At 31.4% G+C, this 27,846-nt stretch overlaps 1 protein-coding gene across 1 annotated transcript; it reads left to right on the forward strand.

The window, feature by feature from the left end:
- LOC139086320 (uncharacterized) lies at nucleotides 1-27,846 on the forward strand. The gene is made up of 6 exons (XM_070634737.1): nucleotides 1-569; nucleotides 1,172-1,625; nucleotides 11,255-11,416; nucleotides 21,817-22,021; nucleotides 23,286-23,347; nucleotides 23,423-27,846. The coding sequence occupies exons 2-6, from the start codon at nucleotides 1,520-1,522 to the stop codon at nucleotides 23,854-23,856; spliced, it is 969 nt and encodes a 322-aa protein (XP_070490838.1). The 5' UTR covers nucleotides 1-569; nucleotides 1,172-1,519; the 3' UTR covers nucleotides 23,857-27,846.

The following is a 27,846-nucleotide window of genomic DNA, read 5'->3' on the forward strand; positions in this document are numbered from 1 at the left end:
TGTGAAGAGACGTTAAATTCGCGCAAATTTTCGCGGTTTTTGCGATTATCAGTAGGTGTAGGAGACGAGAAAAAAATCAAACAAAACTTTTTTTTACGATTTTTGTGCTGTTCAATTAATTTCTGCATTCCATAAAGTTTAAAAAAGTTTTTTTTTACCTAATTTATTGCCTAAATAAAATAATATATATATATAAAGGTGTGTGATTGTGAATATTGTGTAAGATTATATACATATATCTTTTATCAAATAGGAAGATATTGATATGAGATAACATCTTATAAAGTTGATAACAAGAAATGTAATAATAATAAAGTGTAAAGCATGTGATATGAAAATTTTCAAGGTAAATAATGAGATCAAGTGAATAAAAAAAAATTGCTAACAGACAGCAAAACCGTGCATACAATTAAAATAAAAAAAGAGAAAATTTCATAAAATCGCGAAAGAAAAGTAATATTAAATGTACATAAGCACACCACACATATAACAGTGAAGAAGAAGTAAGAGCACAGAGCAAGACGAAAAGAATCAGTAATAAGGAAAATATTGCAGAAAGGAGAAAGAAAGTAAGTGGATTTAGTTATGCAATTTGTGTTATTGATCGCAACATTATTTCAATGCATTTCATTGTCCACGTGGTAGATTAACGCTCTATTCACCTTACTCTCCATCTCTCTCACTTTTACTCTACATTCTTATTCCGTGTTAATGCATTTCTTAAGCTTAAATTGTTATTATTATTATTATGAAGATAGAAGTGAGCATTATGAGATGAAGAAAGGTTCACCGCTACTTCTTGATCAATGAAAATTGCTCTAAAAAATTCTTTTTCATTAAATCTTCATGAAATAAGCCGAAGATCGTGAAATAAAAATCTCATTTTCTTAAAAGTGAAGAAAAAACAAACAAAGAAGTAACAACAGAAGCATCGCGCTTATGCACAAGAAGAGAGTCGAAGAGAAGATAAAATTAATGAGGAAAAATTAATTACAGTTAATTGTAGAAATCTCTTCTTTACATTTTTTGTGTGTTTCTGCTTCACCAAGCCAACGAGTGAGTGAGTGACTAGCTACTGGTGCATTATGAAAGTTGCTGATGATCACTTTATAGATATGCGAAATATCACAAAATTAATACTAATTTATTCTTTCTCATGTCGATTTTATAGGTGGCACTATCGAAAATTCACTTCTACGTTAATTGCTATTCCATGAGGTTAATTAAATAAAGATCAGTAGAAATCATTAAAATGTGGATTAAAGCTGAACATAAAATGCACAATGTAATGAGTATGGACATTCAAAGATCGAATCTTCAATGGGAAATAATAAAAATGTGCTGAAAAAAATCTCCAACGGGAACAAAAAGTGAAAGATCTCATAAGATACACACGCGCAGACCCAATAAAGACTAATCTCATGCAAATTATTACCAAATGATTACATAAATTAATTAAAATTTGTTAATTAAATTATAAAACACAAGCAAATAAGAAGCAAGCCAACAAATAGGCAAGATGATTCTTGAAAATAACTCAAAATTACTGACAATTAGTCAACATAGTATGTTACTCGTGACATCGCTTACAAATGGATTTCGAAAATTTCTAACAAGATTTTCAGGTGAGTAATGTACCCCTAAACCCTCAATTTATGATCCCTTATCCTCCATCAATATATCATACCGTCCACAACATTGTTTATCACGAATCCATGCATCACGTGAACGAGTTATAGTCAGGTGGACGAGAGCATGTGAATCATCAACATTAACAGGCGAATTTCATGAACAAGGACATTGCCAAATATTACGGGTTAAGTCATGCAATATGTAATGTGTCTCAGACAGAACAGATTAGGGGTTGGTTTGGCTTTTTTGTTCAATAACAATTTTCATTTTCGGTGCTCGTGCGGTTGTTTTATAGCAATTTAATGGTTTATTAGAAATTTTCTCCTTCCTTTTCACTGCTTGTGCCTACTTGCCATTATCACACTCAATGTTTATCAAATAGGACTCGCACGTTGCGACTGTAACATAAAATATTTCATGCTACTACAAATTTCCATGAAAAAAATCAATAAAAGCTTCCATTTCCTTATCCGAATTACTACACAAACTAATATTTATTGGGTGCATTAACTGTCTCCTTTGAAATGATTTAAGCTCCTCAGACATGCATTTATGCTAATTAGATTTTCCATACTTTTACATTTTTATTCGCTCAATTCAATTTGAATGCAGTAATACGTCAATCAATAATGCTAATGTTCATAAACGGATCATCATAAATGTCACAATAATTTTATGTTTGACTGCTTATTGAACAACAAACATGCTGGATAAGATAAAAATATTATGTATTTTTTTGGGGGTTTTACTGACATAAATGAGGTCAAATGTTAGACAATACCGTTGATTTATTTAGGGATGTACTGAACGAAATGTAATAAATCAGGAAATGGAAAATCTGTGAAACCACTATGGGGCAAAATGAAAAAAAAAGGGACATTCACTTTGTTTTTTGGACTTTTTGGAATTACATCTAGTGGGTATTTTTTTCTTGTAGTACATATAGCAATAGACTTGCATGCCAAATTTCAGGTCATTTGGTGCTGTTTGGTCGATTCTGGAGCTGTTTAAAGTTGAAAAGTAGTGAAAAAACTGATTTTTTCACAACCTGTTTGACTCGGGAAATTCCATATTTAATTAAAAGATATTGAAAAACGGTTTTCGGTTCCTAATTATACTATAAAAGAGCTTTAATTTCATACTCTGGAAAGTTTATATATACTGGGTTTTAGTGGCTGGGCTTTAGAAAATGTATGAAAATACCAGGAAAAAAAGCTTCAGGCGTCCGGAACTAACATTTTTAGGTCGATTTCCCCATACGGAGCTATACTAGCTTAAAGTACTTACTTTCTAGTTTTCAAAACCGTTTTTACAATAATTGGGGAGCAAAAGTTATTGCGCTCGAATTTTTTTCTCAAAATTAAATTTCTGAGATAAATTTGGAAAATATCATTTGGAAAAAGTTTTTAATGTTTTTTAATGTATTTAGTCATTTAAGAACAATTAGTGAAGTAAATTACAAAAAGTTTAAAATTCGCCAAGTTAGAGGTACATATGCTATTTGACGACTTGACCCTTTTTCTCATCACTCAAACTGCTATAACTTTTACATGGCTAAATATTTTCCAGTTCTGTTTTGCTTTTCTTGTAGCTTATTGTAATACCTTTCCAACGATATATAATACTTAATAGTTGGAAGTAGTCTTGGTCGAGAAAACGGACCCTGTTTGTGACTGACCCTTTACAAAGAAATTTTCAAAAAAGTCATAAAACTACCAAGAAATTTAATAATATATTTTTGTGTTTTTTAGGTCAAATTATGATAGTTTTAAATCTCAGAACTCAAAAATCTCATTTTGTAAACTTTCTGCAACTTTAGGGGCCTTCATGTAATACTCAGTAGTCTCTCAATTCTCAGATATGAAAGTTTTTTATTGACTTTTTTTGATTGATATTAAATATTTACATTTATTTTGTGCAAAATATATCAATTTTAAAAAGTTTGGGTCAAAAAAAGTGATTTTTGACCGTTGACAGGCTTAGGTAAGCCACATTTAAGGCACTCCAGTAGCTACTATGATTAAGTTCTATACATGATTATACATATTAACAAAGGTAAATAGTAACTAGCAATAACAGAAAACAGAAGCAAAAATATTGGTTCTAAAAAAGTTATAGTCATTTGAGTGGCCAAAAAATGCTCAGGGGAGCAACCAGCATAGGCAAAAACACAAAAATTTAAAATTTTACGGGACAAAAAACGAAATAATTTGAATTATTTCAACATAAAAATAGTTTTTATTCAAAAATCTTTAAGAATTTCGTTAAAATTTTGAATTTATGTGTTTTTGCCTATGCTGGTTGCTCTCCTGAGCACTTTTTTGGCCACTCAAATGACTATAACTTTTTTAGAACCAATATTTTTGCATTCTGTTTTCTGTTATTGCTAGTTACTACTATTACCTTTATTAATATGTATAAAACATGTATAGAACTTAATCAAGTAGCTACTTGCCTTAAATGTGGCTTACCTAAGCCTGTTTTTAACAAAATAGTCAAAAATCACTTTTTTCGACCCAAACTTTTTAAAATTGATATATTTTAAAAATAAATGTAAATATTTAATATCAATCAAAAAAGTCAATAAAAAACTTTCATATTGAGAATTGAGAGACTACCTGAGTATTACCTATGAAGGCCCCTAAAGTTGCAGAAAGTTTACAAAATGAGATTTTTGAGTTCTGAGATTTAAAACTATCATAATTTGACTTAAAAAACACAAAAACAATACATTATTAAATTTCTAAGTGGTAGTTTTAGAAATGACTTTTTTGAAAATTTCTTTGTAAAGGGTCAGTCACAAACAGGGTCCGCACGACCAAGACTATTTCCAACTATTAAGTATTATATATCGTTGGAAAGGTATTCAATAAGCTACAAGAAAAACAACACTGAACTGAAAAATATATAGTCATGTAAAAGTTATAGCAGTTTGAGTGATGACAAAAAGGGTCAAGTCGTCAAATAGCATATGTACCTCTAACTCGGCGAATTTTGAACTTTTTGTAAAAATTACTTCACTAATCGTTCTTAAATGGCTAAAAATTAAAAAACATTAAAAAACTTTTTCCAAATGATATTTTCCAAATTTATCTCAGAAATATTAGTTTTGAGAAAAAAATTCGTCCTAAACTTAAAATGCAATAACTTTTGCTACCCAGTACTTATTGTAAAGGTTTTAACGGTTTTGAAAACTAGAAAGTAAGTACTCTAGTATAGCTCCGTTGGGAAATCGACCTAAAAATGTTAGTTCCGGTCGCCTGAAGCAATTTTTTTCCTGGTATATTCATACATTTTCTAAAGCCCTGACTAAGTATATATAAACTTTCCAGAGATGAAATTAAACGTATAATTAGGACGAAAACCGTTTTTCAATATCTTTTAAATAAATATGGAATTTCCCGAGTCAAACAGGTTGTGAAAAAATCAGTTTTTTCACTACTTTTCAACTTTAAACAGCTCCATGACCAAACAGCAAATGACCAATTTGGCATGCAAGTCTATTGCTATATGTACTACAAGAAAAAAAACCCACACAAAAGAAACAAAGTGAATGTCCCTTTTTTTCATTTTGCCCCATAGTGGAAACTACATTTAGGGATATCAAGTTGCTGAAGACAATGAGAAAGACTTTGAGTAAAGAAAATTGTCTGTGAAAATTGAGTACACAGCCATTAGTGAATTTAATAAGCAAAAATATTACTTTAAATTCTGTTTCATTTGTACTTAACATCCACACACATGCCTGTCCACAGAACAGAAATCTAATATTTAGGAGAGGCAATTGCCAGAAAGTCGTAAAATTTTCTTTGTTTCATGTGGCTGTGATAAGTAGAGAAACGTGACACACATTACTAACGGCATGAAGCAAATGCAAATTTTCCCAAAACACGAAACAATTTTCGTTTGTTTGTTTTGACAATATTTTGAGTAATTATTACAAGAGTTCCTCTCTCAATTCCTTGATTATTCAACAATTAAAACAGAAATGAGCTATAAAGTCACTGCCTTATAGCTACAGTTATAAATGATCACAACACTGTCATTTGACACAATCACAACAAATCACAAAAATTCAGACTTAATTTGAATTGAGGAATATTTGGTCTTGTTCAGCAATAAATGATCTCGTATAATCAAGACTTTAAAGTCTTAACGAGACTCTTTTATGTAAATCGATTGCTTTAGCACGCATTTCGTTCTTTTATTCTCTTAATACTTTACATACTCAACTCAGGCATTCAGATTCTTAATATCGAAATTTACACCCGCACATGTTGCTTAATATTATTATAAATTATAAAGGCGACCAAGATATGTCTTTAAGAAGAATTTAAAGCGTTATAGCTGAATTCATTTTTTGTCTCACGGAATGACTTTAAATTCAGATTTTGTTCAATATTACTGCATATGTCTGTGTATATAGAGTTGTGCATGACACATCAAAGAATTTCTCATATCCAATTCAAGAAATCAGTACAAAACAAAGAATTGCCGCAAAATTCATTATTTTGGAAATGAATAATAATTCGTTGAGGGCTTAAAAAGGGGGAAGTAGAGGAATCTCAAGAGGTCGTCATCAATGGATGAAAGAAGTAAGAAAATAAATAAAAATTCACGCTGTGACAAAACAATACAAGCCAAAATTAAAATTAATTTAATGAAATAGAAGTAAAAATTCTTAGCTATTCATTCAGCCCATTAGCAGCAGTAAGAGTCAAAAAATGTGAGGAAGAAGTCGAGGAACAAGAATGAAAATTCTGATTCTTTATTTTTCTATTGTTTTATTTATATAGATTGAAATATAATGAAAATTGGTTATGGGCTCTATCCATTCCATATTCGGTTCTTTGAACTCTTTTTAGTCATTGCCGAAGTGTTGTTGCTTACAAGCTCTTAGTTGTTGCTCTAACTGATGAGATAATAATGGAAAGTATCCTGATAATTTCAAGTATTTCCAACTGCAAACACAACTGCTGTTTGCACAAATGTTAAGAATTTTCATCTCCGACTACGGTCACATTGCCTCATCTTATTTTAATGAAAAGAATTTGATTGTAAGCAACAAAGTCACATCACAACAGCAGCAGCAGTTGAGCAGGAGAGGGAAGAAGAAAATTTTTCTCAAAAGCAGCAACAAGGTTCATTGTATTTTTATTATTTTGTGTCTAAAAGCTGTGGAAATATTTGCTTAAATAAACTTAGTTTTTTTGAGACCTAACAGCACACAAAAGTCAATGAAAAGAAGGAACGAAAATTATTTTTGTTATGTGTTTGAAGACACCAGCAACAGAATGCCATAAAGTATTTATTTAAATGAATCATTTACTTGACACAACAACAGCACAACAGCAAATTAATGTTAAAACAGACAAAAACTAAGAAATGAAATGACATAAAAAGCTAAAAGTAAATCAACATGAGGCAATTGCCCGTTTTGTGTGTGGTATGAAGAAGAATTTTTTATTGTTTGTAAAAAATTAAATGAAAATATTGAAGAATGTGATAAGATAACACTTGTACTCACAAGTAGGGATCGTGGGAATAATGTAGAAGTACAGGGGGAACATCAAGCATTCAGAACATACCATGCCGCATCCTCATACAGTAGAAAGATTAGCACATACACAAATTATTCTGATGGTTGGTGTGAAAATGTCTGACTGCTTCAATGATCATCACTCGATATGTTTAAAGACAATTTGTGTGTTGTTTGAATATTGAAGTCATAATATTGAGTAAGTAAATAAACAATTAGAGTCGATGGATGACGAAGATGATGAAGACGAAATAAGACGAAACAAAAATGCTGGTAGCAGCAGACAGTAGTGATTTTGTGCAAACACAACAAGTCTAAGATGAGGTATAAAAATGAAGATGTGATAATATTGATAAATTTCGAGACGGGATGAAAGACTTTCATGAATCAGCATGACAATTGATGAATGTGTAAATCACACATATAAGGAATTTCAAGTTTAATGTTGACAAAGGTAATGGAAGCGATTTCAATTAAGTGATAAGTTCCATAACGAGATAACTTTATTAAGAATCTTGTGTGTGGAAAGTTATTCACTTCGAATGTCACACGCATGGAATGTAGGATGTGATTAATTAATTATCTCCGACAATTCTACACTAGTCAGCCAACAGCAGCCGGAGTCACAACATCTTCCACACAAAAGCAATCGTGTTGTTCACAATTTAATGAATGTAAATGAAGAAGATTAAGGCAGGCAAGCTTGAAAGAATCATGTCAGCTGAATTAACTTAAATAAATGTGTAAAAATATTCTCGCAAACATAATTTTTTATAAGTCACGGGAAACATTCAATTGCTCAATGAAAATGAAAATATTTCTTAATTCTCTCAAACAAGTCGAACTCTAAAGTAAAACGCATTATAAGCTATGCCTGGAAATATCAAGTAAGGCGTGCGCTGTAGTAAAATATTATTTGCTCGATGTGATAAAGAAATGTAGTTCATTTTGATTACATTATTCACGTAAGCTCGCAATTCTTATCGAGTTTCTTCACATTTTTCACGTTAGTCGAGTTCCGGTGGCAGTGACGATGCTGATGTCATGCAACTTTTGCACTCGTGCTCACAAAAGAATGTTCCTATTGTCAACCAACCATTCCTTCCATGAGCTTCAATTCAATGCCAATTTCATACATTGTGCACGTTCAGCATGGATATGAACTTGTTTACTTTAGAAACTATTGAGTAACTTCCTTATTTCTATCAATGCATTAAGATCATACGTGATAATTTAGTTTCATGTCCCAGATCATACCTAATTTTATGATTTACATCAATTGAATAATCATCGCTAAGTATTTTTACATCTACAGCAGCAACATTACAAAATATTTAAATCAGTTCCTATTAAGCATGTAAATGAGATATATAAAGTTGCAATTCATTCCGTGTATTCATATCATTTCTAATGCTGCATTCTCTATTTACTTCTTTTTCGCAATAAAATTCCAATGATTATGGCAAGATTAATGTCATAAATTTTATTCTACTTCTGGATGTCGTTTTTTGTGCTGTTTCTGTGCATTTTATTTGCTGAGAAATTTCATGTTACATTTAAGAATGGAATTTTTTGTGTGCATTTTTAATGCAGAGATAATTCAAATGTGGAAGAAGTTAGAAATGAAACAACAAGAAATGTGGAAGGTCTTTTGTTCTTCAAAGCAGTTCCAGTTGACTATCAAAAGACGTGGAGACAAAAGTGAGAGAACGACCGACAAACAAGTGCACATAAATTTGTTATATGAATTGCAATTTGCAGTGGAAAAAGGCAGCATAAGTTAATGCTGTTTTATGCACCAGTTGTAACGATTCACTGCCATTTTTCACGGTCACGTTTTCTCATTGCAAAATTTCTTTTGTTTCTTCTCGTCTTTCAAGTGAAATTCTACATTGAAGGTGAGGATCCTTCCACTCGAACGTGTCTTTTACATGATCAACAAGCAATTTTTCATTTATTGTATGCTGGATATTGGAAGGGTGTGAAAATTTTCTCAAATTAATTTTTTAAGGCACTAACTTGATCTCCCTAAATATTTTTAAAGAAGTTATCACGTTTCACAGCATGGAGAAAATAAGAAAAGGATCTTAGTGGAAGTAACAATAAAAGAAACAGTTTTTTTGTGATGGAAGCGGTCATGGGAACAGAATGAAAGGAAAGAGAAGAAGAAAAGGAAGGAATTTATGCTAATGAGTGATGAACAAAGTTGATGCATGTTTATGCATTTTACGATGTACTTGCTACATGGCCAATATAATAATTAAAGTTCTTAAACAAATTTTCTCACACACAAATCTTGTCCGTTTGTACCTGCCACAATCTCTTGTTGTTCCTTAGTGCTGAAATGTATGAAATTCAAAGAACAACAAAAAGATCTGATCAGCATGTCAAAATATTTATGATATTGACTTGATTTTATTCTTTAACTGTAATGTGTGTACTTACTGCCAGTATGCATTAGGAAGTGCACATGTTTTTGGGTGCATGAATAATTTTTGGGAAAGAATTTTTGCAGGAATATTTTATTGACTTAAAAACCATGAAATTTATGCTGGTAATGATGAAGGTCTGACATTGAATAATTAAAAAAGTTTCATTTCTGTTGTGTCTGATCAATTCCGCAAATCATCAAAATCCGCATCGATATTAATGATCACTTGCCGATTCAGTCGTCGGTTTGTCTGATGATGTCATTCATTCAAATGAATGTCTCATGTCTGATCAGGAACTGCACATCCGTAAAATTTCTTATTCTTTCAATTCCGTTTTACAAATTCTAGGAAATCAAGACACGGGCTTAGAATGAAGGTAGAATCGATATATGTACAATAGTCGAATCATTCAAGATTTCTTCATGATGGCACAGTGACTGAATGCTACGTGATTTTCATACAAACATACAAAAAATATGATTATATTTTAAATTATAGGCGCTATGTGCCTGCCTGCAAGAGTATGAGCCTTTAAATCGACACTAATACTTTTTGAAGGTTTTCATTTCCATAATTCTTCGCCGGGGTTTTTGTAGCACTTAGAACTTCATTCATTCTGTTCAGTGACTGTAAAAAATCTTTTTTTTGCTTATTTTTCTTTCACATCTTAAAGTGTTGTAGATTACTATAGTTAGTTTATATGTTCAGTCTTCAGTTACAGGTGTGATTTTAATCCATAACAATTTAATTCTTCTTCTGATTTACATACTTGCTGCTTCTTAAATCAATTGACGTAATAATTTCACCTAAATTATGTTTTCTTGTAGATGATTTAATTCCTTTAAAAAAGATGAGCATTAATTAATCATAAAAAATTAAGTAGACACACTAGAGATAGAATCAAGTGTCTAAAAGATCCACAAAAAATGTGTTCAACAGACTATATCGCTATGAAATCCCGTTGTCTTTAAAATTCATTCAACTGATCTCTTTCTTCTCTTACTGCTGTTTGTGACTTTATAACAAATAACAACAACAACTACAGATTCATCGTCTATTGTTTCATGCTTAAGAAGGAGAAATAAATATAAAAAAATCAAATTCAAGATAATGCAATTTTACTGCAATTTTTATGATTATTCTACAATAAGAAATGGAATGAATTCCTTTACATTTAACAATCGTCTCAAAGAATATGCTTCACATGATACGATATTACTTTTTATGGCTTGTTTTTTTTTCCTAAATAGACTTGACTTCTCTTTTGAGCAAATTTTTCGGTTCAGTAAATTTTTATATTCACCTGTTCTTGTTACTTTCTTACTTTACTACTTACTGACGTACTCAATGTCTGATGTTTGATATTCAGCTGATTAAAGAGTCAAATGCTATTTTTATACCTGACTTTGTGTGGTAATAAATCAATTTTTAAGTATGATAGATTTGAGGGTTGTGATTATATCAATTTATGGAAATCCAACTGACTTTTCGACCGATGATGCATGGATGTGAATTTCCACCAATTCTAGGACATTAATATAGTGGTGGGCAAGCTTAGTCTTTGGAACATCTATGTGGTTGTCCACCACTGCCTTAACATATGAAAAATCTATAAACCCAAAATAATCGATTTGTTTCTTCTATTTTACAGGACGAAGACGCGAACTTGATAAGCATATAAGCATAATAAAATCAAAATCTTCTAGAAATCCAAATGGACACAGTCATTATTTTAGTAATTTTAAGAATTGTAAATTCAACGTAGTATCTACACTAGTTTTATGCTTATTATTAAATTTAATTGGAATTACAGGTGAGTTGTAAATTATTTTTTTGAACTAGATTTATGTTAGTGCCACATAACATGATTTATAGCAGTGCTGTCTGAATGGCATTGCGCGGCACCGAATTGTGCTGTCATTTTTTTCGAAATCCCACGAAGCCGTATACCGTATGCGGTTTTGAACATGAGTCACAACCAAAGTGTGCTGTGACACATGCTTTACAATCGACATATGCCGTGTCACAAAAAAAGGTTGAACAGCACTGATTTTAAAGGGATTTTTTGATCACTAAAAGAACTTCATAACGAAGTACAACGAAAGATAAAACTACCGAAGCAAATGCATAAGCTACACCTGCTCATGTTACAACTTAACTATGATTTTTTCTCTATAAAAATGTCTGTGATAACCACAAAGCTCATTCCTTGATGTTATTACATCTTGTAATTACTTTTTTGCGTCATAAATTTACAGAGTGACGCATAATCGAATAATAATTGTTGCCTGCAACACAATCTGAGAAAATTCTTTAAGTCTCGTGCCTACAACTACATGTCATGCAAAAAAAACTTGATTTTCAACTCATTTTGCTCACTTTTAGTTGTCAATACGTGTAATTTAATTTTTTTCTGTAAATGTTCCTCATTATCTCCAATCATACATCTGTCCATACAAATAATTTATATTCTTGTTACACTACTCGTGCCTTAAACATGATCAATGATCAGGTGCCTCTTCGGTATATTAAATAAGGAGATAAATTACTAAATTTTATTTGTCACTAAACCTTTGACTTTAAAATGAATTTTTTATATCCGTACTAGACATAGGCTGTGCCATTACCCTTCATTAAATTGCATTTTTATTGTTATTGCAAGTTACTCTATTATGGATCGATAGTAGACTAAGGAGCTGCCTAATAATCCTCACTTTCTATGCATACAACATATAAACAGAAGAACTGCTTACTGATGATAATCTCAAAACAATTTCCCTCAAATATAACAATAACGAGCAGCAGCAGCATTAGCAGTATAAGAATACAGCAGAAAGAAATGAAAGGAATCATAAATAAAGTGGGCGGATTGATTCTTTTTGGTTTCCTTTTTTCCATACTTTTTTGTTTTGTTTGCCGTGCCACATGTTTCATGATAGCTTTTTGATATTTCAATGCTGATAATCCTCGCATTTAGTTCCTTTGGATGTACTCGTTGACTGTACATATGGATATGTCGTCCCAGGCAAAAGGTTATGTAGACACATAACAGAAGTCATAAATTGTGTCCATTTCCAATTTCCTTACATCTAAAAATTAATTTTAATGTCTTAAGACTTGGCCCACCATCACCGAATAACCGCTGCCGTTAAGCCGTCAACGTCTTTTTAATTTATGATCCATAAGTGGCGTTTAAAGACAAAAAAAAAGTGTGAAAATTAAAAAAAAATACGGAATAGGAAGAAGTAGTAAAGGCAGCAAAAAGAGAGGAATGAAAGAGATGGCGAGAAGTAAGCAGCATGCGTGAGAGGCAGATGTCATGACAAATGAATTAAATGAGGATTGAAGATTTATCGTGTTATGCCTTCTCATTGAGATTACACATTATTGGATGATGACGATCATCATACTCGCCAACCGTATTAATGGAATCAACTTCAGCATCATTACACCACACACTAACAAACATGCAGACAGGCAGAATGAAAAGATTTTCTTCTTTTAGAAATTGAAAGTATTTTTTTATTGACGGACAATTGGATAAAGATAAAGTGCTTAGGAATTGCTTCTTTTTTAAGGCATAATGCATATTACAGACTATAACACACATAATTGTCGAGTTTTCTCTTTTACTACCTGATCATTATGACGATCATGATGATCTTGTTCGATAGAATATTGTTGATCCATAATTATGATGAAATTAATTTTTTATGCTGCTGTTGCTGTTGTTGCCGCACTTCTGTTCAACCTAAATTTTTCATCCTCTTTTTTCGTGATACTATCAAAAATTGTACAGTCAAAGGAACGCATGGCCAATTTTTTATATATTTGTTCTCATTTGCCATAACATCTGGGATACGGAGAGAAATTTTATATCACGAGACATTTTGGAGATAAAATGCTGATGGAGAAGCTACTTTTGATGGATGTATATAAAATAATTTTTAACACATTTAATTTGTGGCTTAGAAATGCGAGACTTCAAAAGAACATTTTAATATTTTTATTTCTCGTCTCTCAGTTGTCAGATTGCGATGCTTATTAAAAAATTGACGCGTGCCATAAGAGTAATGATCGTCTTATAGTAAAGAACTGGGCATATACAAACAACATCATCTTAACAAGGTCAATATAGTACGGAGTAAACGGAAAAAAGGTTTATAAAGCACAGCCGACATGTCTAAACATGCAGAAACTAGATTTCTTCTTCCGTACAGTTTTCTTCTTCTTTTCTATTGCCTATATATAGAACACAAATAAATACTTACATGAATGGACATTAAGGCATGACAAAAAAGGACACAGAATGATTCCATTCATACTTTTTTTGTCAATGTACAGCAATTAGCAATTTCCGGAAGCAATTAAATAATCTTGAATGTTTTTGGTGCCAAAATACAACAATTTTGACGATCAATAAAATAATTGGCTATAAAAATGAATCACATACAGTAAAAGTTTATCGCTTCCGTGTCAAAAGTTTTTGAATAAATTTGGAAGTTAGTTCTTCGAATCCTGACAAGAAGTGGAAAGGAAAACAGATTGCCGATAGTTGTACATCATACTTTCGGAAATAAAATTCAAACCGCAAAAATACTGAAGTTTGTCGTCTGTCGACTGGATGAATCATCATCACATTGCCGCATGTGCTGCATAAGAAACAAGTTTCTGGTATTTGTTTGGGTGGTTTTTGCTCTCCTCGCCTTTCTTCCTCTCACTTCTTTCCTTCAAATTTTTTCGCAAATGTATTTTGCATTTCACTCACGCTAGTTTTTTATGAATGCATTGGCATTGGCAACGATGAGACGAGGAAAGACGTAAGGCACACAATTATGTGAGAGAGACTCTGCACTTCCACATTAAATGTTGTTGTTGTTGTTGTTATTTCTGGAGACGAAAACCTGTTTTTTATGTGTTTCACCGATTAACTTATTTATGTAACAATATGAATGTGGATAGGACAACAGGCAGTCAGACATACAGACAGACATACACTGAAGATGAAAGGAAAAGGAGGCGATGATGCTGTGTATTTGATAATTTATTCTCATCTCATTCAATGACACCAATTGAGAGGAAAGAAGTCAAACAATAAGTAGGAGAAAAGTCAATAAATGTTGGAGCAGCATGGCTTATATGTCAGTTAAATGAGCTGTGTAAAGAAACAGAAAAGTCAAATATTGGTCTTGTTTGATTGCGTGGAAAATTGCTTAATAATATTATTGACAGATGAAACACTTTTACTTGATGATTGAGACTGTAAAGACATTGGAACTAACTTGTCGATGCGTAACTTACTCTTTCATCCACATATTTGACATATTCGCTAACAAGAAATCAAAAGAAAATATTTAGAGCTTGACGAATTTCAATGTCGATGAGAAAGTCGAAAAGTTTTATTAATTAGATATTTTCCAGCTTTTTCTCTTCATTCATGCTCATTGTTTATCTCTTTATGGTTTTCATGACTTTCATTAAAATTGGATTGTAATGATATATGATATATGAGTTGGATATGCGGTAACGAAAGTCTAAAATATTTATGACTTAATCACATTGAGTCAGTCAATATTCACATCAAATAATTACAATCAATTTTGATGAATTAATTAGAATACAATACCTAAAAAATGAACAATGGCACGAAGAGTGACCAACATTGTATCAAATTTGTTTTCTACTGACTTACAATTTCTTTGGAATTGATTTTCACCTCAAAGTGCCACTCATAAATGTGACGATATCAATCAATGTTCTATAGCGATCCTGTCAATTGACTTCTTGGAAGCGCATAAAAGAGAGACGGGAATATTTGCAAAAAAAAAGATAAAGCGCCTCCACAAAAAACTCACACAGTTGTTGTTAATTTATGGAGTCTGCTTGAATCCTACAATTTATTGTGTTATGGATTTTAAAGCTACAATAATAATGTGTGAAGAATCAGGCGCCATAAAAATACGATCGCGCAAATAAATATTGAACAGAACTCAGGCACACAAACATACAGGCTCAAATTCTATGAATGAGAATTAAGAAGAAGGAATTGAGGAAGGGACGGGAGAGAAAATATCACGATTATTGCCTCGAACTTGAGTCTGGCTATAAGGGAACTTTATCAGCATGTCTTAATGAATCATTTGATCTTATACTTACATAATAATACAACTTGTAAGTGGCTGTTGTCGGCATTTACTAAACTGTTAATTAAGTATGCAAAAACACCTCAACTTTTTTACACATGCATAATAAGGAATAAAGTTGAATGGAATTTTCTTCATCTTTTGTGTCTTGTTATTTTATTTACAACATGTCGATCATATCTTACTCTCATTCCTCTCTACCTCACAGCATCTACAAGTGCTGTTATTGCTATTTTATATTCAGTCTATCTAATAGAATGGAAACTAAAAATTTATGGAAATTAACAGCGATGATGTCACAAATTGAAGGTTGTTTGCTGTTGCTTCTTTCAGTCCATGTCCGAAAATGTTCAAGTTTATTTCGTAGGTGGAATAACTTTTTATTTGGCATTGCTTGCTTGAGTCTTAATGTCAAAAAATATCTTAATTGAGCACAAAGAACTAATAACGTAAATTATGAAATTCATTCAATGGAACATAAAGCAATTATATTAATGCACATCAAGCAAGTGTGCAAGAAATGCAAGAAATTTATGAGAAATATGAAAAATTTGTCACCATGAAGCTTACCAAAATGGAAAATGTCTTCATGTTCAGTCATATTTAAATCGAAAAATTCCTCAATTGTGACATAATTGAAGCTATGCATGATATTCATGTCGTATATGTCTCATAAGCCTTTTCAGTTGTAATAGCTAAATGTCATCTAATCAGTAATATCTAATAGACTACTCAATGGATGAGCCTCGACTGTATCATGATATTAATAAATGTCATATTAATTTTCATGGATAGCATGTCCCTAATATCTAATAGCCAACTACAATAGTAGTGAATGGGACATGAAACGGATGTGAATATTTTGTTGAAATCATTTGGAAATTTGCGCTGTAAAAATTAATTTAGATTGAATAATTAAAAGTGAATGGAAGCATTTGTTCCTGTTTGTTAGTCAAAAACTGTTGGAACTGGAGTGAGAGTCGAGCAATAATTCTTCGCGTGACATCAACAGAAACGTTATAAAACTCACTCAGAGAAATAAAATCATGAGATGAATTCCAGTTATGCGATATGCAGCATAAAACATTTGAATGAGACTCAAACAATTGGACATAAAAATCTTCTTCAACTGATGTAAAGTCATCGACAAGACATAAAATTATAACTTTTTGAAATGTGAATTTTATGTCGAAAATAAAAAGCAATTCCACTTCTTCATCGTCATTACCTTCCAAAAATGTGAGCATGACCCTTAATCAGGGGTGGGCAACCTGTATGCTGCGGTACTCTAGTGTGCGGCCAAAATTTTTTAGAAATTCCAATAACCACATGTCATGTGTAGCTTCGGTTGAGACTTACCATCAAGGCGTGTCGTGAAGAATAACAGGTTGTCCACCACTGCTCTTAATGAAAGACCAGCAAGCATTCTATCCAATTTTTCTCATAACATTTACTATTGCCATTGTTCTTAACACTCGTAGTGTCTAAATGCTACTCTTACAAGCTCTAAATCTGTGACTATCTATTAAAATTTAATGAAATATGAATGCTTAAAAGAAGGGAAATCACTTGACGTTCTCGAAACTTAATGATTCCGATTGAAGAGATTGAACTCATTTGATATGAAAATGTGAATGAGAACATCAAGAAAGAATTTACTTAAAGCTCCATGATTTCGTGCCTAGTGAACATGCTTCATTATTTCTTGTTACCAACAATTGCAATGAAATATGAATAATTTAGGCAGCAGGAAAGGAAAATTTGGAATTTATGAAGACATTCATTGATATTATGCAATATCATTTGACATATTTTCATGTTTGTACCATTTGCTTTGTACATAAATTGAATTTCTTACTTCCCATGCCTTGATTGTCAACCAAAATGATTTACTTGTTTTGAGCATAACTACCTATTGATCCACAAAACATGATAGATTTCCATGACACAATTTTTGATATTTTTTCAGGACATTACCACCGACAGACTATCATTAGCATTTCCTTCGCGTAACCTAAACATTCTGTTATGTACAATATACTACAGATATGTTGCCTTTATTAGATTGTTTGCTCCCTAAACAAATTTCCTATGCATACTTTATGCTTTATGTCTACCATTTATGTGCAAAACACCCCTCAATTTTGTGTGTGGAGTTGGATATAGAAATGAAAATAAAAAAAATCGATGCAATGCGACTGGATGTGGATATGGAATGAGGAAATTTTTCATGTCTTGTCGCTGTTTCTTCCTTAGGGAAATAACAATTGTGGCAGTAAAAAAATAGACTAGAATAGACTATGATTTATTGTGCAATTTACACACAATATGATAACATTCCGACTCCTCTTCGATTAAATGGAGGATAGGATAGACGATGTTGTTAATTGTGTATGAAATTTTAATTAATGATTTAAACTTTAATTAAAAATTTTTCATTGGAATTTAATTTCAATTCATGTCTAAGATACATTAATTTTCTTGTAGTGTGCAAATTTATGTACAAAACATTGAAGACTTCAAAGAAATGATGAATGGATGGAATTTAATTGGATTTAACAGACATGAATTATGAAATCTTTGGAATGGATGTTTGAAAGTGAAGTTTGGTGGATGCAGAGATGGAATTTGATGCTTTTTTGCTTTCACTGCAGGTCTGCAGACTTGGATGTAAGGCTATTGTAAGACTATAAGTTGATGGACTAAGCTCATGTCCAATAGTAAAATATCAGTGATATTTGTCTAGATTCCAAAAAAAAATCAAATTGCAATATTCAGTCACTATTTCTTACTTCATCTGTCTCTAACCTGCCATTTAATTAAGTTCCTTCAAGTCAATATCCAATCAATGACATGATCATCAACTTCCAAAATCATCCAAATAAATTAAAATTACCTACAACTTCATCAATAATACATCCATAATAAGATATTCAAAATTCAGCATGCTTCAAAGGATATTGCAAATTTCCATATATGCAGCAGTTGTGGCAATGAAGATAGATCGTTATCTACAAAACTCAATCACAATATGAAATTATTTTGCGATATTTTTAGACCCAAAACTACCGAAAAATTGTGCGGTCTTGTGTGTCTCAGACTTTATAATGACCGCGTTATGATAATCATGGATTGTTCCTCATCATACACAAAATGCAGTAAGAATTTTTAATTGCCAGACGTTTTTAATTCATAAATTTTATTTTGGACATATATCACACATGAGAAATATTAATTACGGCTGCACAGCTAAAATATTTATCGTATGTCTGGAAAAACACACGTGAGGTCTAATGATATTGCAATCTTAAAGGGCTAGTCGGAATTGAAAATATTGTGATTGACTTAATTGTTTTTTAATGATGTCCAATTTGCTTCCTGTCATTTAAATATATGAAATATAGTCAGCATGATGAAGTAATTTTTTCATGCAGTTCACCGCAAGGTCAAGACATATCACTACATGACTGAAAATTACATAATAAAGAAAAATTATGCAGATTAAGGCTGGAAAAATCAATTCTGATGAAAAGGAACAGTTTCCATTTCATTTGAAAAAATTCAATTGCTACTACAGCAGGCAGTAATTCAATGCAATTTAAAAGGAGAAAATTGTGACTTAATGGCAGCAATAAAGAGAAATTTCATGAGCAGGCAAAATAAATAATTTAATGTTTTGATACTCTTTCATCGAAAGCGAATTTGTATAATGAGAAATGTTTTGCAATTGCTACGCACCGACTCGTTTAAATTAATTAATTTTAGCTTTTTTTGAAAGACAAAAAGAAACTGTTTTTAAGTAATTTGAAATCACGCCAAATAAACATAAAATCAGTATGAATTTGGTGTAAATTGCTGCTAATTTAACATTTAATTTGAGTCGATTGATCATTTTTTGGCTATTTTGTACATGAACTTTGATTTATTGGAGTGGATTTTATGGTGCAATTAGTAGTTTTTAATTGATTAATTGCATTACGTACGTATTTTGACGTAACTGATTTTACGTACATGTATTTGAGTGGACGTAACTGATTAATTTTACGTACGTATTTTGACGTAAATAATGTTTCGTACGTATTTTAACGTAACTGAACTTACGTACGTATTTTGACTTTACGTACGTATTTCAACGTAGACAATTTTTCGAAACAAATTTTTCTCACTATTCAAATCTAATTTGATCGTTAAAATATCAAAAAGTTAAACAACGTACAAAGTCAGTTCGTGCCTTATGGACACAAAATTCATTACTAATAATACCTTACAGACGCAAAATGTAAACGTTTGAAGTAAAATTTCATTATTCACGTCAGTCTGTATATGAAAAATTTCTCTCAAACAAATCATTGTTAATTTCATTTTGATTTCCTGCCTGATGAGGCACTCAACCCTGAATTAAATATTATATTATTTTGTGTATGCATGAATGTTATACAATCTCCAACATATAAATTATAACTCTTCAATTTTAATGCGTAATTTTTGGTTATTTTATTTTTTGCTTAGCAATTTTGTCTTGCCACAATATGCCATATGCTAAATGACTCACTTCTGGATGAAATGGCACGCGACACAAATTTTCACATTCATTACAGTTCCTTTGATCTGTGTGAATTCAGATTTATATTTCTGAATAAAAATTTGAAAATTTTTTTGTGAATGAAGCTATTGAAATTTTCGTGGAACTCTTCTAAATTAGTGTTTATGTAATAATCAATGTCGGTAAAAAAGTTCTTTAATTAATATTTCGTGTTTAACAAGGGCTCTTATTAAAAACTTTCAAGTGATTACATGAATATTTTCTCCTTTGATGTATAAAGAAAAGCACTTGATATATATTTTTATATAACATGTGATGCACTGCATTTCAACCTGTCTTTAAAGCATCATCATGATCGATCGATCTTTCTCTGTTATGCTGTAATTTTCGGCTTCTCAAGCGGCAATTCTTCTCTTATGAGAAAGATGAAGAAAAAATAATCGAAAATGTTGTATTGTCATCATGTTCTTTAATTTACAATATGTTGTGACTTTCGGCAATTGTGAAAAGGGAGTGAGAAACTGAGACGACAGCATACGTCTTGACAAATTTCTAAAATGTCATTTCTGTGAGATAATGCTAATTAAATTAAGACAAGAGATATGTTGGCATACTTTTGGATAATTGATTGAGTTATTTGTTGTGACTAGATGCAAGTTAACTGCATTAAAAGATTGGAATCTAAGATTTCTCTTTAAAAACCGTTAAAAAAATTTTAAATCAAAAAATTCGGTCGCATTCACATTTTAGAATTTTCAAATAACAAAAAACCGTTACAATTTGAATTTCCAAAAACCGTTAAAAATTTGTTCTTCATATTATTAATGCTCAGTGTTGACATTTACTCAAACCTCAAATATGTCCAACTAGTTCAACCGAGTACTTTTACTTCACGACTTTCAAGCAATTTTTCAACATCTTCAAAGAATTTAGTTGTGCTCATTATGTCATTGCACTATATACAGCAAGCATGAATTTTTATATGTTTGTTAAACCTTAACGTGGATAATGAACATTACAAACCATTTAGCGTGATGCTGATATAATAAATGAATAAATAAATTCACGAAAGCTATCATGATCCACTTTAGTTCATGTAATATTCTGCTGGTCATTTCCCTATCAAGTACCTCTTCAGACAAATTAAGTTAAAGTTTAACTTTAATGTATAATTTGTGCGTTCTCACGCAGGAATAACAGAGTCGAGGGTGCTATGAAAAATCAATAGATGTAAAGGATTGTTATTGTAGTTATCAGATTTCATACTAACAACATCAATTATACGCAATGTTTTCATTTAGTCCATTATCGATCAAATAAAAGTGAAGAAAGAAGGAAATTGCGTGCGAGTCCAACGTATTGGTAATTACGGATAATAAATGAATGATAAAGGAATTCCAAGTAATATTTTGACGGTCAATGCCCTCCCACGTCGAATTCACATTTATGTGGCATCTAACAAAATAAAAAATGATTTTATATTCTTTATACATGTGCTTAATATTTATTTGCTTATTCCATTTACAGAGGCTTGTACAAGTCGAAATGTTCCGAGACCTCGCACAACAACATCAACAACGACAACAACGACATCGGCACCCACAACAACGCCAAGACCAAATATCACATTCCCAACATTCAAATGTCCGGGTGACTACGCTAAATGGTACTGCCTAAACGGTGCAACATGCTTCGCTGTACAAATTAGTGGAGAATATCTATTCAATTGCGAGTAAGTTTAAATTATCACGTCTTTCCTTTAAATATGCATTCTCACGTTTTTATGGATCACTAGACGTCGATGTGCGTTAAGCATGAGAGTGATTTTCATGGAGGGTAAATTTAACGGTTATTTTAAATTTGAAAATTAGAATTTTATAAAAAACGAAAAATTTGAACTTCGAAAATTCGAAATCATTTGGTTTACACCCCTTTGAGGATAAATTTAAATTTAAAATCGTCGTTAAAGCTTAAATAGGAAATTTAAAACTGCACAATGTACTGTGAAGCAACCATAAAGTGTCAATTAATTAGCCTTCCAAAATGTCAATGCCAACTGCGAAAAAATAGAATACAAAAGTAGCTCAAGAGATTTACTGTCAAAAATACCCAAAAAAGAGAAGAAGAAGACACACATTGAAAATTATGACGCAATCCACACTGACTGTTCTATATGGATATAATAAATGTGTGACCTGAAAACCTTCTAATTTACTAAATAAAAAAGAACAACAAAAATGAATTTTATTCTCAAGGAATTTTGTTTATCGATCAATTTAACTGCTACTCACTTGGTGTGTGCTTTCCCATTCAATCCTCTCTATATGTGCGGTGACTCGTGACCTCCATTTAGCACTTTCAGCGTGAATGTTCGCGTGTGATTATATAATCAGAAAGTCCTTCTTGTCGACATTCGGAAAAATGAAAAATCTCCGGCCCACCCCGTAGTTTGGCTACCTGCTGACTTATAAATTATTAGACTCTAGGCATTTTTTGAATGTTAGAACATATATTTTGTAGTTCAGCAGCTAAATGTCAATAAACTCTATGGACATGTCATGTTATGTTGCTAATTTCCATCATCAATAAATTTGTTGTTCCTTTCTTATCAACAATAAAGTATTTCGCCAGGGCTAATAAAAGGTAACATTTAACAACTTCCCTTTTTTGCCATACATAGTCAAATGATGGCTAGATGGCTGGCGTCGGATGGGTGTTAATGTATGAGAATTTAAAGTTTTATATGAATACATTCTACCGTGAATTATGGAAATCAAGGCTTTATTACAATCAGAAACAATTAATAAATATTTTTCATGCCAATGGGTCATTAATGTGTAGAAACAATTTAGGGATTTATTAGTATTTGATAGTATTACTTAATAGCCAGCAAAATGGCAATTTGTCTGATATCATGAAAATTTCTCAGCCATAAAATTGTCAACTGTTAATATTAACTTTAATGATAATAATTCAAATTAATTTTTTATTTATAGATGTCGAGACGGCTACATGGGCCCGCGTTGTGAGTACAAAGAACTCGAGGGATCATATTTAGGTAAGCATTAGCAAATTTAATTTCTTAATTTCCACATCCGTTCTAAAAAACTTAATCTTTATTTCTTTACAACAGCAACAAGACCTCGTGTAATGTTAGAAACAGCAAGTATAGCTGGCGGTGCAGTTGTAGCGTTATTTTTGGCATTAGTTGTCGCTAGTTTTGCCTACGTACGATGGCACCAAAATAAGAAACGAGAATTATTAGGAATTGAAAGTTCACAACATCCGCAAAATGGACATGCAACAAATGGACATTATAATGCCGGTGCAGATGTTGTTGATGGACGATGTAATTGTCAGCAATCACAAGTAGCAGTAGCATATAGTAGTCAAGTCGAGAGTAGTAGTAATTTAAGAAATGGTGATAATAATGAACTTCAGCATCCCCAACATCAACAATTCCATGCTGTACATCACGAGCATGTGCATACTGTACCAATGCGTCCATTCGGACCACATCATGATTACCAAAAAATTTCAATGAGCGATGCTATAATGCATAGGTAGACGAAACAACGATTTTATTAGTTGACATTTTAATGTCCTCAGGACTTGTTTTGAAGAGAAGATTCATCACATTTTAATTTAACATTTCCAAACCCGATCAATCGCAACAAATTAGACTTTAAAATTGTTTGTTTTGTTAAATAATCTCAAATTAAATTGAAATTGCCAATTACAACGATTAACCGAAATTTTAAATTCAAATATTTTAAACACAATTTTTTTTGAATTTTAAAAATTCGTTACAAAAGAAACCAATCGAATTAGTTCATCTTTTAAACATTTTTAATCAAAATTTTAAATTGATGGCCATTACAAAGATAATATTCAGATTTTTAAATGGAGATACCTCAAAAAGAAAACAATGTTTATCGTTCATTAAGATTTTAGTTTGGAGGGAGAAACAAGAAATGTGCATTAAAAAAAATTTACCATAAAATGATTCTTGAAATTATTAAGGCATTCACAATGTTGATTGCAATGCAATTAAATATAAAATGAAACTTTCATCCATTCCATTTCCCTAGTTCCCTCAGCATAAGTAAATGTATCTCAATATTTTGCATTAAATTATGAATGAAACACTACCGCTGAATAATTATTCAATAGTTACTATTAAATATAGTTGATTCCATAACATTTCGGTACATAAATTAAAAAGAAAAAAAATATATGTGAAATGTAGGACATTGAAAGGAAAAATCGATAACACTCAGCACATTTGACTTTGGGGTTTGATGGAGAGTGAAAACTATATGTGGGAAGCTATTATGAAGGTTAGCCGTTGCTGTATTTGATTAAACGTTTTTAGTGCATTTTCCTTTTGATTGATTCATGAGTTGACCTAATTAGGGGAAGTATTTCTGATTAGAAGTAACAATGGGAAGTTTAACAGTATTTTTTTGAAATTTTATGAACAAAGGGTCTGCAAGTTTGCTTATAAAATCGTAGTTTAGTCTCCTTTAACTTTAAAAGGTAGAATTTTTACAAATTATTCAAATTAAATAGTCAAAATCATAATAATCACTAACTACTGACAGTCGTTAGTAATATAACATCCATAGTAATATCAAGACAGTAAAAATTGGACAAGAAATAATCAAAATCAGACAAATTTTCACCAAAAAAGTCAAACTGAGGAACAACAACAATTAATCAAAAAGAAAATATGCTAAAAACAGAATTTATCGCCGCGAACTGAATATAAAGGAAGCTTTCTTCTTTCCTTCAAATAAACATTGAAGGCCGATGAATATACCTTGCCTTAATATCGTATATTCAGACTGTGGAAATGTCGAAGTTGGTCGTTAATTTTATTTTCAAAAAAATAAATGACCGTTTATTTTTGAATTTAGAAAGACCGTTACAAAACTTCCAAAATTTTTAATACTAAGAAAACAAAGAAATTATTGCAAATTTAATTATTTCTCTTGAATCATATTTAGGTTGTGTAACAACAAATCAAGCTTCATGTGAAGTTTAAATCGAAAATGTATAGATTTTAACATCGAATTTTATAACGGTCAAAATTAATTTGAAATTTCGACTACCTTCGACGTTTTTTGAATCCTTCGACATTCAGTGTCGAAGGATTTCGACAGTCAGATTTCCACAGTCTGCGTATATTAATCAATCTAATGCAACAACAAATTTATGAGCCTGTAAAATAGTTCGTTCTTTCTTTCATTCGCCTACCTTCCACTATCATCTTCATTCTCAGCAACCTCTAAATTTTTTATAACACTATATGAGGTTGTGGAGATATGAAAAATTCATACCAATAGATTTATTAATACATTTTATAGATACACATATTATAATTCACAATATTAATAATGATAAAATATAAATAATAGAAATACATGTGTAGCCAAAGAAATAATTTTTAATAAATAACAATTGAATTTCATGAAACGATGAAAATTATGAAATGGAAGTGCATTGCAAGTGACTAGGGATGGGAACTTGAAAATAGGTGGGATCTGACTTAACCTTAAAATTTGAACATCCAAGAGACATTTTGGTCATTATTATGGCTAGAGCAAGCTATCAATTGACTAACAGTAAGGCTGAGTTCCAAGCACACAGACACTCATTTATTACAAAGTCCGGCATCTCTTGACATCTGCAAAATATAGTCTAAAGGTTATTATATCGCATCCTCCCATAAACCACAGCCAATATGTAGACCCATAAAGTTCCATCCCATTTGGATAGCTTCCAAATCAACAATAAGACAGCAAGTGCTTGTAAAATTTTACTTCCTATTTTTTTAAGTTTCTATCCCTCACGTGCTAACAAACGAACTACAAAGAAAATGATAAAATTGAAAATTCAATGCATCGATGAAATTGGAAAGTCACAAATAAAGAAAATAGAAAGTAATTAGCGCCTTAGAAATACTATAAATTATTAAAAATATATAATATATTTAAAAGAAAATACAGTTCATTGTATAATACAAAGAAATTTTGATGTAGATTCTCATCGTTATTGGATCAGTGAAATATATTTCTTTGATTTTTCTTTTATTTTACTGACACTTTTTGATTTCCTGTTTCAAATTTTTATTACAATTATTATTCTTTTTTTTTGTTGGATGGATGCATCTAAAGGCTATTCTCATAAATGTATCAATTGTAAATATTTTAAATGTGAAATATCAAAATGTTGAGGTTACTTTGATGAAGTTAGGTTGATTTGTTGAGCTTTGTGTGCTTATGGGTAGAGTTGGCAAGTAGCTGATGTGTTCTAGCTGCAAATGGCATTCAGGTGTCCAAGAAGCAACTAAATACTTACTTTGCTAGGTGCACGGATCAGCTGTGATCCATGAACTCCCTAAGTTGGTGTTTAAAACCAACTCTATCGAGCACCCTTTGCAAATTGCTAATACCAAGTTGCTAGAATCTAAATAAAAAAGCAGAACCCAACAAGACCATCAACCTAACTCCATCTAAGTGATGAAAACTGTGAAAAGCTATATAAAATTGATTTTTATTGAAGAAAAAGCGTGCTGAACAATGAAGTATTAAAAAGCTATTTAAACAATATTTGCAATTTTTAATAAGAATTAAAACCATTTTAATGCTTTAGATTCGCAAAAGCTGCGAAAAATGTTTTATTTGTAATTATTTTTTTATTTAAAAAGATGTGAATAGAAAATATAATTAAATTATTATTGTATCTAAAATATTCATTTTTCCAATTAATGATTAATATTCGAGAAACATGTGCTGCTGTGTTGGTGGAAACTTCATTGGAGATATTTTCTAAATAAGTCGTGAGGCTCATTGTCAAGACTAACAACAACAGAGTAAATTAAGCTTTTATCTTGTGAGCCATAAAGTTGTTGGACATGTGTTTTCATGGACTATAGTTTTTTGTAATGAAATATTGTCGATAATTAAGGGGGTTCGTTCATTAACGATGTCTTGCACCTAATAGAGTAGATTAGCAAATCCAAAAATTAGGGTTGTAAGGGATTATGATTATCTTGGTAGAGTCCAATATCGGTGTCAAGCAGGGAGTTCCTGAGTGGACAAAAATATGTTATAATCAGTTGATGACAAGTTCTAACCTATTTATGTCCATTCGGGGTGCCAACGCCTCATTAATGGCTATCTAGGTGCAATTTACCTTACGTAGACGCCATACACTTACAACCCCACCCCTTATCCATACCATATGAGATTGATGAAGTCCATTATTCTATAGACATCACCTAGCAAATGACCCCAAACCTAATGTTATGAATTGTCAGAAAATTATCGATAGTAATTCATTATTGATTTCTAGGAACAAAGATGACGAGAATATATCCAATGACTTTCCCACCATCCTATGTTGGCTATTTTATAAGAGAATTAAATAAACAGTGGAATCTGAAACCAAAATAATGAAGAAATGAAATTTTTGATAAGAAAATATTTTTGGTATCCGGAAATGAAAGGAACAATTCGGAATGAATTAAAAAATAAAAATATGAAAAAGAAA

Source organism: Chironomus tepperi, unplaced genomic scaffold (genome assembly GCF_022539635.2).
Source record: "Chironomus tepperi strain 1889 unplaced genomic scaffold, CSIRO-AGI_Ctep_v1 contig_85, whole genome shotgun sequence".
Taxonomy (NCBI): domain Eukaryota; kingdom Metazoa; phylum Arthropoda; class Insecta; order Diptera; family Chironomidae; genus Chironomus; species Chironomus tepperi.